Source organism: Bombus pyrosoma, linkage group LG5 (assembly GCF_014825855.1).
Source record: "Bombus pyrosoma isolate SC7728 linkage group LG5, ASM1482585v1, whole genome shotgun sequence".
In the NCBI taxonomy this organism is placed as follows: domain Eukaryota; kingdom Metazoa; phylum Arthropoda; class Insecta; order Hymenoptera; family Apidae; genus Bombus; species Bombus pyrosoma.
This window is the reverse complement of record NC_057774.1, coordinates 7,948,783-7,967,494: the sequence shown is the minus strand read 5'-3', so window position 1 is coordinate 7,967,494 and position 18,712 is coordinate 7,948,783. Positions and strand designations below refer to the sequence as shown.

General features: G+C 37.8%; 1 protein-coding gene across 2 annotated transcripts in view; it reads right to left on the bottom strand.

Annotated features, from left to right (window-relative positions):
* LOC122567590 (myosin-I heavy chain) overlaps positions 1-18,712 on the bottom strand; it is a 49,625-nt gene that overhangs the window by 4,357 nt on the left and 26,556 nt on the right. The window contains exons 4-13 of one of the 2 annotated variants that reach the window (XM_043726286.1): positions 8,583-8,835; positions 6,883-7,217; positions 5,765-6,247; positions 4,320-5,220; positions 3,987-4,239; positions 3,820-3,855; positions 2,532-3,594; positions 1,869-2,458; positions 1,565-1,754; positions 34-1,480 (exon numbers count right to left, since the gene is read on the bottom strand). In XM_043726286.1, coding sequence (XP_043582221.1) covers positions 34-1,480; positions 1,565-1,754; positions 1,869-2,458; positions 2,532-3,594; positions 3,820-3,855; positions 3,987-4,239; positions 4,320-5,220; positions 5,765-6,247; positions 6,883-7,217; positions 8,583-8,835 — 5,551 coding nt within the window. The remainder of the gene's footprint in view (positions 1-33; positions 1,481-1,564; positions 1,755-1,868; positions 2,459-2,531; positions 3,595-3,819; positions 3,856-3,986; positions 4,240-4,319; positions 5,221-5,764; positions 6,248-6,882; positions 7,218-8,582; positions 8,836-18,712) is intronic. The other variant, XM_043726287.1, reaches the window with a different exon arrangement.

The window sequence follows — 18,712 nt, the reverse complement described above, 5'->3', positions numbered from 1 at the left end:
AAGAAATAACAAATTTAATTTAACTTCGATTACCCATGGCAGTTTCTTCTAAACCAATCTTAGTCTTGATAATCTCCATAACGTCTCTAGCTGTTGCTGAAGGATGAAATTCAACAGCATGATATTGTCCATCCATGAAATGGAATCTCGCATAAATAGGCCTGCGATTAATCGTGCACATTATTTCTTCTCTGCTCGGCGGCCATTGTCTCCTTCTCGTGCCCTGCGTTTTGTAAAGGCACTTTTCAGCAAATCTGGCGTATTTTCCCTCCTCCGTAACGTAATCACTAGCGCATCGTTTCAAATGCGCTATCAGATACTTTCGAATTACTTTCTGTGGAGGTAGAATAACTGAACAGGCCAAAGAAAGTAACGCCCAATGCCTGAGATTGACTCGACTATTAGGATCAGGGTGATCTGTCGTTTGTTTAATCAATTGAAGATACAGTTCACCTAAGAGATTCTCCTTTCTTATACAACGTTCCATCACGGTTTGTATCAAGTTTACGTGTTCATCTTCTACCCTACGAACCGTATCTCCGTTTTGTCCTAATCCAGCGTAAGTTAAAATTAATTGGAATACACTAAGAGCCATCTGTTCATCCGGATCGGGTAGTTTTGAGAGACTCTGAGGTATAGTTTGTCTGCTGAATGCCCAATAGGCATAAGGGAATCCTTTATAGGTTTCACCATGATCAGTCGCGCTACCATGTTCTTGCCTAAGTTTCTCTATTTTGTGCTTAGACAATCTTCGCAAAGTGTTTCTTAGGAAACCACCACCAGAATCTTGAGGTTTTCTCAATATCTCCGCGTCCACTAGTGTTCTTCGGCAATTGACTAAGTTATGATAGAGCCTAATACGATCCTCGTTGGTAATACACTTGAGTTTCTTAGTAGGAACCTCGTTTTCCGTGATCCAGCCTGCCAATGCTGGACAGTAACTAACGATCAGACTACCTATCTCGTTCTTCTGCGGCGTTTCAAAAACAAAACACTTGTGCGAGCTGTCGGGATTGTGACGTAGAAGGGACAGTGTTATGAAAGAGTCACTTGGGTCTAGCATGATGCTTTCCACATCCTGATAACGATACTCTGATAGGACAAATTTATCATCCGGCTTGATCAGCATCAATCCATCGCAGTTTATACCCAAGATTAATTGATTGCCATACGACCAATAACCACGATAAGTCACGTTGAACATAGTCGTACCGTAGAGAGGGTATTGCATCACGCAAGATAAATACAACACCTTGGCTGCCAATTCTTTGCGACCGGCGCCATACTGTCTGTGTGCCTGCGCTATTATTGGCACCCAAACATCGTCGCCTCGGGCACGGCTGATTCGATAAGGCAAAAAACTATCCACCTCGCTGTAGTAATCCAGCCGATCGTTATCTTTTGGATCGCCCAAGGCGACTTGCGCTTGTAAGCCTGCCAACTGGAGCGCGACTTTTTCTGATACCGGGAAATCATCGCACTGAAAAATGACAAAAAGGAAAATAGGACGTTTACAGGAAACAAGATAAGATCAATAATTTGATCTTTTTCCTCTCTAGTTTACCTTCACAACGTTGTATACAGCTTGAGCGTACAACATGTTCACCTCGACGGGATCTTGGGATATTTCTCGGGTATTTCGGAAAAGCCTTCGTTTGAAAACGAATCGATTATCGCCACTCCCTAAAGTAGCATTATTTCCACGACGAAGTGTTGAAAATGTTGATTGTGCTGTGTTTAATTTGCATTGTTTCCTGAAAAAAGTAAAATATAATAGGACAAGTTATCAATGTAAAATTAAGTATAATGAAATTTGACATAAATATTCGTAGTTTGTTAATCAATAATAGTAATCAATGAAAATTTACATTTCCCAAGCGGCTATAACGTCATATAGATAATCATGCGCTCGAACATGTTCCTCGCCATCCGGTCTACTTTGGTAAATTGCCCAACCTTCTAAAGATCTGAGACCCAATTTTTCACCTAACTTAGCAACAGCATCGGAAGCAGTATCAGTTGGATGCACATCGATTGCTTTAGTTCTTCCATCCAAGAAGAAGAATCGACAAACTATCGTGCCTAGTCGCCTCATGGCCGCAATCTCTACCGTCGACGGTGGATGTTGTCTACAGGAAACTTTCATATTTTTACAATTATCCACGCACCACTGAACGTATTGTCGTAGTTTGCCCTCGAGAGCCAAATTCTTTCGCAAGAAAGACACGAAGTACTTGTACAGTAGTTTACTGGGTTGAAAAGCAACTATAGCCAAACAGAGCAATAACCAGACTCGTTCAGCCCATTCTGGGTTAGGATTATTAGTTGCTTGTCGCATACATTGGACGAAAATTTCATCTCTTAATTCTTCACGCTCAATACCATAACCTATTATACTTTGAATAGTTGCAATTTCCTGATCTAGTTTCATCTCTCCTCTTATATACTTACAAAGATCCTAAAGATTAAGAAAAAACATTAGTTTCAATGTTAATTAACAAAGAAAATAATCTGTACAAATAATTACTTACCCTGAAGACAGAACAAGCCACATTAACGTTATCAGGGTCGTACATATGAATGTGAGAATTCGGTATAGTAGAACCTTTGTAGTAGGTAACCATTTCGTACTTTGGAATGAATTCTACGCTCTTGCCACGTGATTTTCTAGTGAGCGTAGCCATGATTGTACCCTCGGGAGATCTTTCGTGGCTATTGAAATAATTTTGCGCAAATTCTACGATATCATGATAAGTAACTTCGTTATCAGGCTCCTTCTTGTCCTCCAATTCTTGAAGTTTACGCTCCACTCTGCATTTGCGTCTCTGTTCTCTCTCCACAGGTGGTTGTTGAGATTGTTGCGCCTGCTGTTGTTGTTGATCATGACCATTCTGTTGCTGCTGTGGTACCGGTTGGTGGTGATTATGGTGCAACAAATGGAGACTATTTGAGTTTCTAGATTCTGGCCTCGATGGAGGGCTACCAGCAATCGGTTCTTTAATGACTTTGTTATTTGGTGCAGGTGGAGGTGAACCACAGGATTCGCCGTTAACTAATGATCCAGAATTTCCATTGACCAAAATTGGACTGCTAGGACTGTTCTCTTCACGAGGTAAAACGGACTCGTAGATAGGCTCTCCATTATCAATAGAGGAATCACCACCATTCATCGTCAAAGCTGTAGCAGGAGGTGGTGGAGGTGGAGGAGGTTCAGTGGGCTCTGGAAGACTCGGTTGACCGAGTTTGCCAGTGTTTGGACAAGGTATCCTTTGCTGCTGCTGCTGCTGCTGTGATGATAGTTGCAATGGCGAGGTAGCTTCTTGCCCATTTGGAGTATTCGCTTTAGATTCCGCCTTTGAATTTAACTCCATTTCTTGCTGAATTACAGTCTCCAGTTCCACATCGAGGTCTTCGACCAATGCATCCATTTGTTCACCAATTTCTTCAATTATTTGATTACCCTTCGTCGATTGCACGTCAGATAAAAATGAAAATAGATTGTCCAAGTCTACAGATTGCAAATCTGAGGCAGCCATTTTAGAATTCATTTGCTCCGCCATCTGCGACAATGCAGCGATCTCTTCTTGCGCTTTTCTGTAAAATGGAATAGCAGATATATGAAAATACTGAAATAAAATTCAATGCAAGTATTTTAATTTCTTAAGCGCACAAATTAGCCAGGTGCCGGTGTATGTGTGCGTATTTTGTGGTACTAAACGCTGCATCTATGTTAAAAGCAATTATTCTTAGTGAATTCTCATCATGCCGTAAGGATTTTTAATTCGCCATTCGAACTACCGACACGTCATACGAACTTACCCGGGTTCCATCCCGACAATACCATTGTACTGTGCGCTATAAAGGACACAAATGGACATACTATTAACACACAAACGAACAACAGTTCTATATGATCGTCACGGCAGTTTGTATACTGGAATAGACGTCCTTTTATCATACAGTTTCGAGATAATATATCGTTATACCTTTGACTTTCTTCCAGAGCCTTCTTATCCTCCATTAATCTTCTCTCCTCTTCCAATCTCTCCCTCTTCCTCATCTCTTCGTCTACTCGTCTCATTTCTCTCAAAGCAGCCGCAACCTCCCTTGCGAATACGCCACGCAGATGACTCTGTATCACAATGGCTGCTCTTCGTTTTCTGATGAACATTATTCTCAGTTTCCAGCCTCGGTATGCATGTTGCACTTTCAATGCAGCGTCTCTCACGCGTTTATACTCTGGAAAAATTCAAATTCTCTTTAGTTCAAAAATAGGATAAGAAATATATTATGAAAAATTAAAATTGAAAATAACTTACCTCGCCGAACTACGTAGCCTCTCCATATTTTCTGTATCATCATAGCGTTACTGGTAACCATTTGATTTCTACAATCTTCCAGTGGCTCGTGTACATAGCTTCTTAAAAACACTTTAGTTTTGCCTATTTGCCATTCAGTTTCGGGGATACCCTGACTACTGATTAAGCACCTAACAGCCTCTTTCTCGTTATAAGAACGTGACAAACGTGCTTTATCCAAACAACGATATCTCGCTATAAAGTCGTGGAAGGGCATGTGTATAGGAAAGCCTTCCTTCCTGATTCTAATAATATCTAACATGCCTAAATATTTCAGCTGGTCCAGAACCAGTTTCTCGTCATAGTGATTCGACACTTTTTGCATATTTGGCTTGATGCATCTAGCGTACCAGGGTGTGGTAGCTTGAAGAACATCAACCAGAGCCTGCAACTGATGTCTGAAGGAATCACAGAGGGTTGGTTTTCCCTTGGATGTTCCACGAGACATGGTAGTTGCATTTCCACTTGCACGAGCTACCGTGCATCCCAAAAGATCCTGATAAACTGTGATTTCTTGAACAAATTCATTTGTGCTCCTAGACATGAAATCGAAGAACACATCTTGTTGTACATCTCGATTCTTATCGACAAATCCTTCGACTGCGTAAGTAACGCATCCAGCGTAGTGTTTCACTCCAAATTCTTTCTCCCATTTTCGCCGATCGTCCCCTTTCACGTAGCAAGGATGATTCTCGAATTCTGCATGCAAATTGGTCAGGTAAGCTAGGTCTGAGCCTTTCGGCATATGGCACTGCTCGGTCAGTAATTTAAGAACACATCGTGGAGGTTTCTCGATTAATTCCAGGCACATGGTGTTGTCAGTGAAGGTGATATGGGAGTATTGGATCTCTTCCTGTCGGTACTGAAATTCAAAACGTTTCACGTGTTACGACAGCCGACATGGAAGGACAAGTGTCAACTAGTCAACTTTGCAACCAGTTTATTTTTATCATCAACCCTCTACTATATTCAGGTGAAGTGTTAATGACAATGTATTACATGCATTTGAGTAGGTAACTTGAAACTAGGTACCCCAGTATAATATATCTTTGTGGTCTATTACTAAGTATTACATGAAAAAATATAGAAGTATTCAATTCAATTAATATAGAAAGACAACTGGCATCTAGTGAAGTTTGGAACTAGTTAATTTTAAACCCTACAGAAACTCACGTTCTCAGACACCTACATCTAATATATCTTCAGTTTATTGTTAAATGTTACAGCTAAAAGATAGCCAAGAATTCAACTGAATTATCTTGCTGCGATATCGGGGTCAATACAATGTTACCCTAACGGTTACGTAACAAACCCATTATCTCACCCTATCATGTGGTACGATCGTTAATCGTGTTACACAGCTGACTAAGTATATAGGAAAACAAGAAAGCTTAGAAACGACTTACTAGTTCCTGTTCCAGTGCGAACACGTAATGATTGAAAAACTTATGCAGCTTCTCGTTCGTGTAATTGATACACAGTTGCTCGAAGCTGTTGACGGCGAAGTTCTCGAAGCCAAATATATCCAAAACACCAAGAAATCTCGAGCTGTCCTGGCCAGGATTCGTGCAATTGTTTATATGATTGATTAACCAGGCGAACGTTCTCGAGTACAATGCTTTTGCCATCGCATGCCTATTTTCACGGGCTTCTTGAACCTTCAATGGTATCTCGGTGATATTTCCGCGGACGTTTATCTGTCGTATAAGCACCACTTTGGTGAGATCCTCAACCTGCAGCCCGAGCAAAGGAGCAACCGTACCAACGATGTCAAGGTCTTCTTTAGTTAGTTCGCATCTTTCGCCATCCACGTCCTCGAAGCTCAAATTCCCCAACCAAAGAATGGCAGACAGGACTCTGAAAATACCCTCGCACATTTCCGGCGCGACCTACAAAAACGAAAGTGCCAGTCAGTCGCGGCTAAGGATAAAATAAGTCCTCGTTACTGAAGCAATTTATGGAGGGGAGAAGAAGAAATGAAATAACAAGAAGAAATATTATATGGGAATCTATTACACGTATTTTAAGGTTTTAGGATGTTCTTTAGTTATTCAAATATTTAAATTGTTATAACAATCAGAAAAAATGATAATAATGCAGTTATAAATGTAATAATAAGAAAAACGAAAATTAAATTATTATTGTCATAAAAATAAGAGTTGTACTAATTATGTATTTTAACGGAAAACAAACATTTAATAAATATTTGAACTGATTACTTCGTTTAAAAATAATTGTTCTAATTATTTGTTTGACTAATAGAACAATACATCATAAGGTAACTTTTACAAAGAATTCCAGACTGTTATGACAAATTTTCTATTGCTCATATTATAAATAAATATTCTATTATTAATAACGAATAAAAAATAATTTTCTGACAGACTGAACATAAATTCTATTGTGAAAGAATTAAGCAGAGGAATTCTTAACATTTCATCTATATGGAACTGTTTGTACAGACTATTAACACCAATAAATCATATCCTTTGATGATACCACCCTGTGTGTACCGACTAATTACCTGTAGCACGTTAAACGCAAGCCTAAGAGCATCGAGTTTCTTGCAGTCGGAGATTCCATCGATCTTCACACAACCAGACTGGTTCAAATACTTGTAGTGGCTTGCTGGCATCAGTTTATATTGTTCCGCGAATTCCTCGTCTCTGGTTCCAGCTTCGACCAGCTGATAGAACACATGGTAATTCCTTTCTCCGCTACTTTGAAAAGTTATACGGCTCTGCTCAAGCAAGTAATCTTGAATGATACAGCCTTTGATCATCCATTTACTGTCGAAGCACACCTGCATAAACTTGCCAAACCGGGAGCTGTTGTCGTTCCTTACTGTCTTTGCGTTTCCTGTAGAATATTTTTTAAAAATGAAAATAATTATATTCTAGTAAAAAAAAGACTATAATATATAAGGAAATTATAAGATAATTATTTATTATATTAAACTTCGGATAATTTTAGTCTGTAGTTCCAAAATATAAATTATCAAATTTAGAATAATCACATTCTGTAGCTTTGAATGATTAAACTCTGTACAATATTAAATATAGGATAATCATATTTTGTGGTATTAAAATACTAAAATTGATAAAATGTCAAATTTAGAACAATTTTCATATACCCATTGTGAAGAGCGATTGAACAAAAGATAAGAAACTTAAAAAATAAATAAACATGAAATATATATACTAAAATAATTATTTGCAAATTTTAAATCGGTATGAGATAGTTATAGGAGGAAGTCTAGTCTTTTAATATTGGTAGAATAAAACTCGACGACAGAAAACATTTTCACAACGAAGCAGGTATTCCTGCAGTGTTTGGTAGTGCATTTTGCCGAGATACAAAAGCAAACGGTACAATTTTTATGATACCCCCTTAAATCTTTTGCCTCTCGTGACCCAGTTTTTACCCCTCGCGCTTTTACATTTAACACCTGACTCGATCTCGGCCTCTTGACTCCGAGTAATGAATCCCTTTTATTTTTAAATGCCATTAGGAATAACGTTCATCGATCCGTTTCATAAAAGTCTTCCCGTTTCTATTTTCGAGCGTTGCCTTTGGAACAAGAGAAAATCTCGAGAAAAAGGCTTGCCTTTTCTTCGGCAACTTTTATGAAAAGTATCCACCAAACAATTTCGCGACAAATCTATGCTTTCAATGAAATCCGACGGAAGCCCTTCCAGTTCTTTCTATTTGAAACCATTTTCAAAGTTTCCAATTGAAAGAAAGTAAAACATGTAATTTTTTCCTTAATTACTGGAAATAATATTTAATAACCAACGATTGAGAAATTTCTTGAGACAAGTGTTCCTAAGAGGAAAAATTGTTAATTATAATTTTGTAATATTCGTAATAATTCATCTGACATTTTATTAGAAAACACACTCGACACCTTTACGTATATTTATCATAGATCCTTTCCTCCAGATTGTACTTTGTAATTGATGTTTTGTAACTGCTTATTTTTAAATTTTAGAATGATTCTGGAATATTAATTAGTTCTAATTTAATATAAGGTAATTTTCTATTATTAAAAAAAAAAAAGAAAAGAGAGACGTAACAAGCTTTTAATTATTTTTATAAGAGATAAAGCTTTCGTGTTGGCGTGACAGGCGAAAAATTCCAGGAAAGTTAAGGACAGGCCGTAAACTGTTAGAAAATATAATCAACGGGGACGACACTGGTTATTAAGGGGAATAAGTTAATTACCGAAAGCTTCGAGGATGGTGTTCGCCTCTAGAATTTGTTGTTCCACCCACGTGTCGACATTGCTGGTCACCGAGCAAAGGTATTGCAAGATGAATTTCGTGGTTTCCGTCTTTCCAGCGCCACTTTCTCCCGATATCACGCAGGATTGATTGCTCTCCGTGTCCTGCAGAGACCTGTACGCTGCTTCCGCCAACGCGAATACGTGTGGCTCCAGGGAGCCCATTTTCTGACCATGATATCGATTCACGTACTCCTAAAAATCGAAAAATTTCAATATAATTTAATGAAGAATAAACTTTTCATTTCTAATAAAAATTTTATTGTTTTCAATAAAACAGAATCGACTATGTTATTCGTAAAAAAAAGACGCTGAGAATAGACTGCCCTGGACTTTTACAAATAGCAAAATTTTATAAATCTATTTGTATACATTTTTATTAAATAATTATTTTTTTGAAAGGGTTACTTTAACTTTGTACCTGTTATGTTGTTATTTCTGTATTTAGAGGTAGGATCACAATAGCTATTATTTTATTCTTTGAATAAATCTATCACACCGTTCTGAGCCGAAAAACCTTTATTGCACTTTCTTACATGGACTAGGGATAAAAACAAAAGACCATCTTAAACCTATCGATTAAATTTATCGATTATGTCTAGAACTATCTTCTAGTTACTATTTATTGTAACTAGCGCATCTGCGTATGGATGGCGAGCGCGAACTCACGTTGTCATTTTCAACATGTTATTTGTTTAAAAAAGTATAAAATTGCTTGGACTTTTATAGAATCTGGTAAAAACAGCAATGCCATCTTTAGTTTTACAATGTTATTACGACAGTTGGAACAGTTTGGGGTGGTGCGTGATGAGGTAGGGGAAGGAAGACGTATGTAGACAACTCTATTTCCGGTGTGGAAGAACTTTGGTCGACTTGTCAATAAGACTATCTATCTGAGCTTAAAATGTACATGTCATATCCACGAAGGATGCATAACGTACTGTGTGTAACAGTCGATGTACAAACAACAACTTGTCACAATGGCGGAAAGATGTGAATTGTAAAGTTGGACGATTATTTAAAAGTCAATGCTGCGGTCATAGTTTTTAGTTAAGATACAGTGGATAAAAATCAAACAGTGTAATTTTGAAAAATACAATTTGCTACATTTAACAAATATTTTATACTTCTATATTTATGGCAGAAATTAGTTTGCAAAAGTATACGCAACATCCGAATTACAATATTTTTAATTCTGCTTACAGAAATATAAATTTACATAAAAATCCGCAACGCGGTCGTCATTATTTTATCTAGCTTTAACGCACAAAAAATCTCAGCACAGAAATTTCTTGAATTCCAATTACTTTAATTATAAATGTCCTTCCTTTATGGCAAAAAATCTACGATATAGTTCATTAGCCTTAATTACCGTTTGGAACGCATCGGACACGACAAACAGATTCCGATGATCCAATAGAAGGTTTGAATTAAGAGCGATAGCTGGGCTCTGGACAACCCTGGTAACCCGATTAATTGCAAACGTCATTTGATAGGACATTCCACGACCGAGTTCCATTCGGCCCCTTTCATTTGCTGGTTCCCTTGGGAGACCATATCACGGTTCTAAAAGGTATGTACATCAATAGTTCGATTTCAAACGGATCGCAGATTAACGCTTCGCCTTTACGTGGTCCGTAAAATGTTCCCCACTGTGCTCGTGAAATCTACTTTATTTAACGCTTCCAGTATATTATTTCTGTCTACATTCGTTATTTTCTCAAATAGAACCCTGTTTTCGACTGTAATACAATTTCTTCTTAAATACAATTTATAAATTTAATATACGATACTGAATGTCGTTTTTTCTTTTTAACAAAGATTAAAAAATCTAACTACCAAACAACAAGGTAAAAAACTAACTACTGAACCAAAAAGGTAGTAAAATTCTACATTAACATACAAGTTTATATTAAATATACTTCGTGTGGTTTATTAATGTTTACCTTCGCTATAAAATGAAATTACATTCTAAGTTAATATTAGTCTATAATCGAAAAATCTAAAAAGGGCCAGATTACCATTCGCGTTAACTATATCCTACCGACGTCGACGTTAATGTCAGCTTCGTGAAACCTCACTTAGCGAAAGAAAAAAGTAATGTATTCATTATACAAAAGACCGGAAGTGTTTTATAATTTTTTAACAAGGGAAACTTTGCTCGTTAGACGGGTTTCGATTCGACCTGTGCACCGATGCATTATGCACACAGCACCTTAGCTGGTCGTGCGGTTGCAGCCAGTCCCGAACGAAGTAGTGCAACCCAGTTTCGTGTCAGACACGTCCTCTGCGCAACTGCGAACGCAGGGAGAGCGTTAATCCACTAACCCTTGGCGGCTCGTGAAAATTCATCGAAACGCTTGATCCATTTCCATGAAACCGCCGACGAGAACACTTGGGTCGTATGGCCCCCGCTGCATATGTACACACGTGTACCTGGTATATGCACCTTAACGAAAGGGCCGAGTTTACAACGTTTCGAGGATTCCATCTAGATTGGAGTGTCGCGACGGATCCTTGCAATTTACTTTATCTTTCTGCCAGGAGAGGGAGGACGCGTCGAGATTTCGGTTGCAGTGTTACCGAGCGTTTCAAAGATGCATGCGCCACTTCAAGGAATGAACATAAAGAGGGGAAAAGATTATTGTGCGAGCACCACTGTGTGCACCGGGAAATTTACGTAATTGGATTGCTCCGTAAATGTTGATCTTTGCGAAAATTAGCTAAGATAAAAGTCACGTCGTCCTATGACGCATCAGAACGAAGAAATATGTTTCTTCTCTTTTATTACTTGAATTATGCTACTTCCCTCTCTTCCTTCTTTTTTAGGTACTGTAGTTTTATGATAGGATGTATGAATTATAAGTGGAAGACATCTAATTAAGAGACTGATGCCATGCTCGTATATTATTGGCTCCTTACATGTAGCCCCTGCGTAAATAGGGGATACGTACAGTCAGTCACAAAAATCTATATACACGAATCATTGAATTCTTTGCATTCGATATTTAGGTTATAATAAATATTTAAATTGTAAAAGTGAAGATTATACTATATATTATGAAAATCAGTTTAAAAGCTCTATCAATAAGGCAATATTTTAATTCTAATTTATATAATCTTTTGTATACCATATATCTTTTATTGTTAGAATCGTTAAAAATTTTTGCTTTCTCAACGCTTCTTTTTCAACTTTTTCTTCATTTTCTAGCATATACTCCACAGAATGGTTTCCTAGATGACAGAAATTATTCCAGGAACATCGTTATTGGCTATATTCGAAAAGGAATTATCTTTGGCCGTGTTTACACAGCAGATAAACTTACGCCGCGGGCCCTAAGTTCTTGAGAAAATAAATGGCCTCCGGTAAAAATAGCGGAGTGCAACGAATTCCAGGTGGCTGTCGTACGGAAAATGCGTAGACGTATCTTATCTCCTCCTTTCAAGGAATACATCTGGCTTGCGTGGATATACGAACTTTTAAGCTCTCCTACATATTTTCTTATCGGTGATTGTTTTGCATTTTGGGAGCTTCAATTTTCAGCATGCTGCTGTTATTGAAACGATGTTTGGATAGCTCTTACCGGACTATCTAACTTTTATTGCGATATTGGCTGGTTGAAATCGGCACACCTGCCGGCGAAAATGAAATTTTTTGAAATACGATTGCCATCTATCAGCTTTCCCAATCTGCGGAATATTTCACCAAACATATAACGTAGCTCATACTCGTGTACAGGGAGTTTCAAAACGATACATAATCACTCATTAGACCTATTTCTTTCTACATCATTAAAAATCACTCTCTCCAACTTCTCAAGAAAGTTCTTCTCTTTGTAGTTAGAGCGAAACAAAATGATTGTTCCACGCCTGTACATAATAACAAGAAAAGAAAGGAGGAAAGAAAGGCGCAGAAAGCGAAGCAGCTATGCGCATCGCGAATGTTTTGACTCCAAGAGTGTAACGGGGGAGCGAAGAGCTCGTGTCCCCGTTTATTCCTGCAGCTGCGACTGCAAAATCAGCGCACGGTTCGCCGACTAGAGGCTGTGGCTCGTGTCAGGACATCGGCACCGGGGATCGTACTTACGACCCCTCTTCTTCGTCGGTGTCGTTGTCCGACCGTGCGCGCAAAGACGAATGGCAAAACGAGGTTACGTCGAACCTAGGGTAAAAACGGGACTGTTTTCCATGGCTCGTTCCTTTACTGGGTCGTTAATTAAGGTTATAATACACGCGAAGTTCAACGGGATCGATTAAAGGTGTTCGATGCTCCTCTTGTATCGATGATGAGAATAATACGAGCAAAGTCTAGGGATTTTCCCTAAGTTTGTTGACGCACGTTGATTGGTCCATTGATAACGTCATAAATAACTCGCGAAGAGGTTATACGAGGAATTGTATGGACCTATATCGTCGATGGAATAAAAATGTAACAGAGGAGGTGAGTTCATCTCTGGATGATTAGAATTTTATTTATACGATTTGAAGAATTACAGATACTAGAATTCTAATTAAACGTAGAAATGTTATAGGTACTAACAACTGAAGCGTAACAGAAGAATTGAGTTTATTTTTGAGACATTAGAATGTTACTTGCATAGGCTCTGGAACTACAATTGGATCCATGAAAGTTACGAGTATTAGAACTGTATTTAAACGTAAAGGGGTTATAGGTACTGAAATTATAGATAGATGCAACCACAAGTTACAGGTACTAGACTTATAGCCAAATGCAAAAACAACATGACATTGATTTTTTAGGGATGGAAGACAAGAGCAGGCGATACGTCGCTTTCTTATTTGCATGGGAACCTAACGAAACCTAACGAGTCATCGGTCACGTGAGCAAAGCCCATTCTTCGGAAGAAAGAATGAGACGGTTCCAGAGAGACGGGGGACGCTTCGTTTTCTCCAACGAACAAAACCACAGCCGGTAAAACGGCATAAAATATAGAGCCCTAGAAGAAAATGGAGCGATCTAACAGCCTGCAGCAGGTCAGCCTTGACTGATCGTTAATGACGACACACTGGCGGTTCAGTTACCTGAATGATTGTCTTTGACGTGAACCAGTACGGTTGATTACTTCGAAATACTCGGATCGATCGTCCGTACAATACTATGGGAGAAACAGAGGAAGATATATACGCATGTATATAGAAGCTATGGGTGATGCGGAATGTGCAACGACGAGATAAAAATGTTTCATCTCTCTGGCATGCCATATACTGCAAACGAGGGAATATCGAGATGCTCCAGTTCCTTTTGTTTCTGGAGAGACGCGGCTGATAAAGAGCGTTCTTTGACCCGAGAAATCTGGTATTACGTGATGTTAAATACCGTTAATACCGTTCTTCCTTCGATTTGCTTATAATTTATCATGTTTGTTCTTGAATAATGGCATTTTAAATCTTATTTTCTGCAATCTTTCGAAAACTTTATTGTTTGTCTCTTTCGCGAGCTGCATTTCTTCGTTTATTTGAAGTACATTATACGCGAAAGGTGATAAAATTAAGTACGAGCAGTTAAGAGGACGAAATATTTGAAAATTATCCATATTAATAACTATTGAAATATAACACCTATTTCTAGACTATGTAGGCCCGATGAGAACAGGATTATAGTATTTCAGACTTGTTTAAGACTCTTACAATACATATGATTATGTACAGATCCAACACAGTGCGAATAAAATAATGGAATTATCTACATGACGTACATTGGCAATATATGTGCACTTATTATGCACGTACGGTACTGGCCAATCTCAATCTATTGCTTTATTAACTGACCGTCATATCTCAAATTTGTCTGACCTTTAAGCCTGTTTCACTAACTGACCACACGTTGAGATCTCAATTCATGTTTCCTGCTTGCAATGTTACAATTATGTAATTTGATTTTTGTATTTCGAATTTTCATCCTAGCTGTAATGAACAACACACGTTTCATTATTTTATGAACGAATCGCTGTAACCAAATTGTTCCATTGTTCCACTATTGCTTAAAAGATATTTTTCGGGATAGGAGTATGATATTCGTGTAGAATAAAATGATAAATAATACAATAATTTTATTATCTCATAATCGAGTATGATGCAAGTTTACTAGGATTTGTAAGTGACAGCGGAAATTACGCTGGTCCAAGAGCCACAGCGGATCTATCGCGATGGTCGACGATTAATCAGAGCACGACACCGTTTCACGAGTAGAACTGATATTCGATTACCACACAATTATCCTTACATGCTGAGACCGTTGAGACTTACTAACTGTGTTTCCAAGTTCCTACTACGAGTTAGGCTAACGATTATGACAAGTGGATTAATAGGTATAATTCTTGTCGATTGAAAAACAATGAGCTGCACATTTTGCAAATTGTGGACACTGTGAAGATGATAAATTATTAAGCATGTAAAACTTTCCAGGGAAAATCTTCCTTTTCAATTTCAATTACGATAATTTATATTCTATGGGAAGGAAGAATAGAAAGAAAGAAGGCAAATATACAAATATATAGCAGTATTACGAGTTTGTAAATTATTTTTTATATATTTTATATATTTTTTCATAGGGATAAGATTCACGCCTGTGGTCAATTCCCAAAACAAGGCTTAACTTTTAAGAGCGGTGGGGCATAGCCGTGGCCAATTAATAAAGCAACAGACTAAATCAATATTTGGAGGAGCAAGGTTCAACGAATTGGATTGTAACAAGAAATCACCACTCTAACTAGTCATAAGAAAGGCAAATAACGTTATAGTCGCAATTCTTACCAAAAAAAATTCCCTATACGCCATAAAAATCAATCGAATGGACGTTGTCCATTTTTTCTCCATATGTTTCATGAGTGAACGATTATTCTAGATGCATGACATTGGTGTCCGATTTTCAATGCGCGCATTCAATTTCAAGCAGAAATCGGTAATAGATTCATGAGGATCGACACGTGTACCCGGGCATTGTCGCCGACGAGAGGAAAGGACGAGGCTCCGAAGGCTCCAGGGTAACCACGACGAGTCTCCGAATCCGATGTGCGCTCCAGCCCGATCAATAACACGGGGCGTGCACCACAGCGAGCCACCCTTTTCCTTCTTGCCAGCCAGGGGTCCTTTGGTACCCCGACTGACCTTCGAAATTACCGATCTATTCTCACGATCCTTTGCATTTTCTCTTTTAATTACTTTTTTTTCTTATCAATTTCTTATTAAAAATTGTTAAAAAACGTTCAGAAGCTGTCGTTAAGAGAAATCGACTCTCGTTAATTCTATTACAAGTGAAATTTTATCTAAATATGTCTGTTTCTTATTTCACAGATAATTCATCGAATCTATCATTAGACCTAAGATTAGCCTATCTGCTCAATTTTAAGGAGGCCGGCTTGATTAAACTGTACACTATTAGTGCTGGTGTAACGACGTCTGCTTCGTCAATAGAAATCAGCTGTCGATAATTCTATCGCAATGAACATTTCATACAAATGTACAATATAGATGGCTTATTTCAGAGATAAATAAGAGATAAAACAGCCCTCATTAGCATCGTATTCGATGTTACATGGAAAATAAAAACATTATTGTTTGCATAACATGATCATAATATAATAACGATGCTATCATTATGGAGTGATAATGTTAAAATGAGATGCGTATGAGCGTGAACTTTCAGCCGCGATAGCCTTTAACGATTGAATATTCTGAACAATATGTGACTTGGAATTTTCTTCATAAGTGATGCCAACGCCCTGTTAGGTTCTAGAAACGCTATAGATATTAGGACATACGAGCCTTTTTCTACAATTGAACTGTTACTATCATTAGATGCGAAACATTACGAGCCACAACTTATTGATATATCAATAAATTCTCTTATATTGTAGCGGGAACAGTTCGATAATAAAACAAGTAACATTTCGCAGTTTCTAATTTATATTTTATTTGATAAATCGCCGTGACGATTAATGGGCAAAATATTTGATTTTATTACGCATTACCGACGGTATTACCGAGAAAAGTCATTTTTCAAGAGCTTTTTAAAACGTGGTACTCGCTTGGTATGTGCAGCGCGAGTTCATAAAGTCAAAGGAACGCGATCGAAGTAGAGACACGGGTTACAGCATCAAAGCGGTTTTTCCCGTGAACTTATTACCTACATGCACAGACAGTCTGTAAAAACCAGCCGAACTTGAAGCGCACAGAAAGACACTGTATTAAGTCTCTCTAGAAAATTATTTCAACCAAACGGAAGGAAATTAGCTGGTAAATTAAAAAGATATTAAATAAGCAAAAAATCTTGGCCATTCTTTAGCACAGAAAAAGATAACAACCAAAAGAATCTATTTAGCGAACTACTTGTCAAATATTTTAAAGAAATGATAATAATAATCTAGAAATGTTACACAACGAGGACAGATTAAAACTTACAAAAATATATAAAATGAATAAAAGATAGAAAAATGAGTCTTATTTATACTCGAATGCAGAGAAAGAGAAATTCTATATATTCGGCGATAAAAATAAGATTAAAAAAGTCGTTCGAGCTTGACCAGGTGGAAAGGTTTAAACCGCTGGCTCGGAGCAAATTCTATTGTGCCGTGGCTTTTTCTTTATTGCTTTAATTCCATTTAATCGCCCAGCCCTTTCATATTTTTTACTTTTTTTCCTTGACGAAGCCACACGTCAGTCGAAGGGTCGAATGCCGTTCGAGGACTGTTTCACTGTCGGCGACCCGTATTTACGTACGAAGTGGCTGCCACTCGATCCCGAAATAAGTCCTCGCGCGCAGCCTGCACCCTAATTCAACCAGGCTGATACGCGCGTTAACGCCGCCGATGGTTTTAAGCTCGATGCTTGCACGCCTCGAAATAGAGATTAAAGCTACGCACACCATAGGGGAAAAGGAGAAAAGTGCAACGCCAGACGATTATTGAGAACACGCCAGGACACTAGGGGCCGTGTCTCTCAGCCTCTTGGACCAGATAGGAAACAATTTGCCGTTATGCTCGCGAAAATGCTTTTAAAACGGCCTCTAAAAGTGTTTTCGAAGGTGTTTTCGGAGATGACGCAAGACGACATGGGTAATCTTATTGGGAGCCTGGAGAATATTTTTGCAGCATGAACATGGAAAATGGTTTGAAACTTTCACCGTCGATGGGAATTTTATTTTACGTTATGCATAGAACTCTGCCACGTAAATAGGATCTGCAGTATTCATACATAATAAAAATGTGTTCCAATTGCAATTAAATAAACTTTCTGTCTATATTTATATCTGGAAGCTGAACGTCAATAATCAAGAAGAAAACAATAGGAAGATAAAGATATTATCGTCCAATTAAGTTTCAGGCGAATTAATATCTTTGAATAATTCATACGTTGAAACGAAATAAATGAAAGGAGAAATAGGAATGTAATAGTTTTTGGAATATTTGCTTCCTATTATGTCACTATTTTTTAGCGATATTTACAGTTTACAGAAATATATAATATAAATAATGAGGGGAGTTTGGTGTTTTCGCAGCTGCAAAAATAAATGGATTACTCATCGATTCGTCGGCAACGGAGTGTATCGTGACCTACAAAACCCTTCGAGAGTTGATCGGTCGTTTCGCGATATCTCCACGAAAGCACGTCGTGGCTTCCGTTTCCTGTTTTCAAACCGAGGCCTAGCAATTCCAATACGATAAAGGCGTCCTGTCGTCGGCATTCTCGTGTGTCGACGAAATAAATTTGATAAAAATGTACGTCGCGTTATTATAACACGTCTTTCACAATAAATTACCATTCTTTCTTCCATAATATGTATCCCTAATTATCGCAATAAATATATTTCACTTTTATGCCGCAATTAACAAACGCGATCTTTATAAATAAATTGTTCATGAAAAAAAAAAAGATTATTTGAAACGATATAACGTTATTTTTAAAATATAGATTTACTTAAAGGTACCCTGTTGCGCGTTGATGAAACAAACTACGTAAAAACGTACATCGCGTTACTTTAAAATATAATTCACTGTAAATTACCAAGTTCCCCTTGTGTTCTTATTTAACGTAACAAGCATGTTTCATCCTC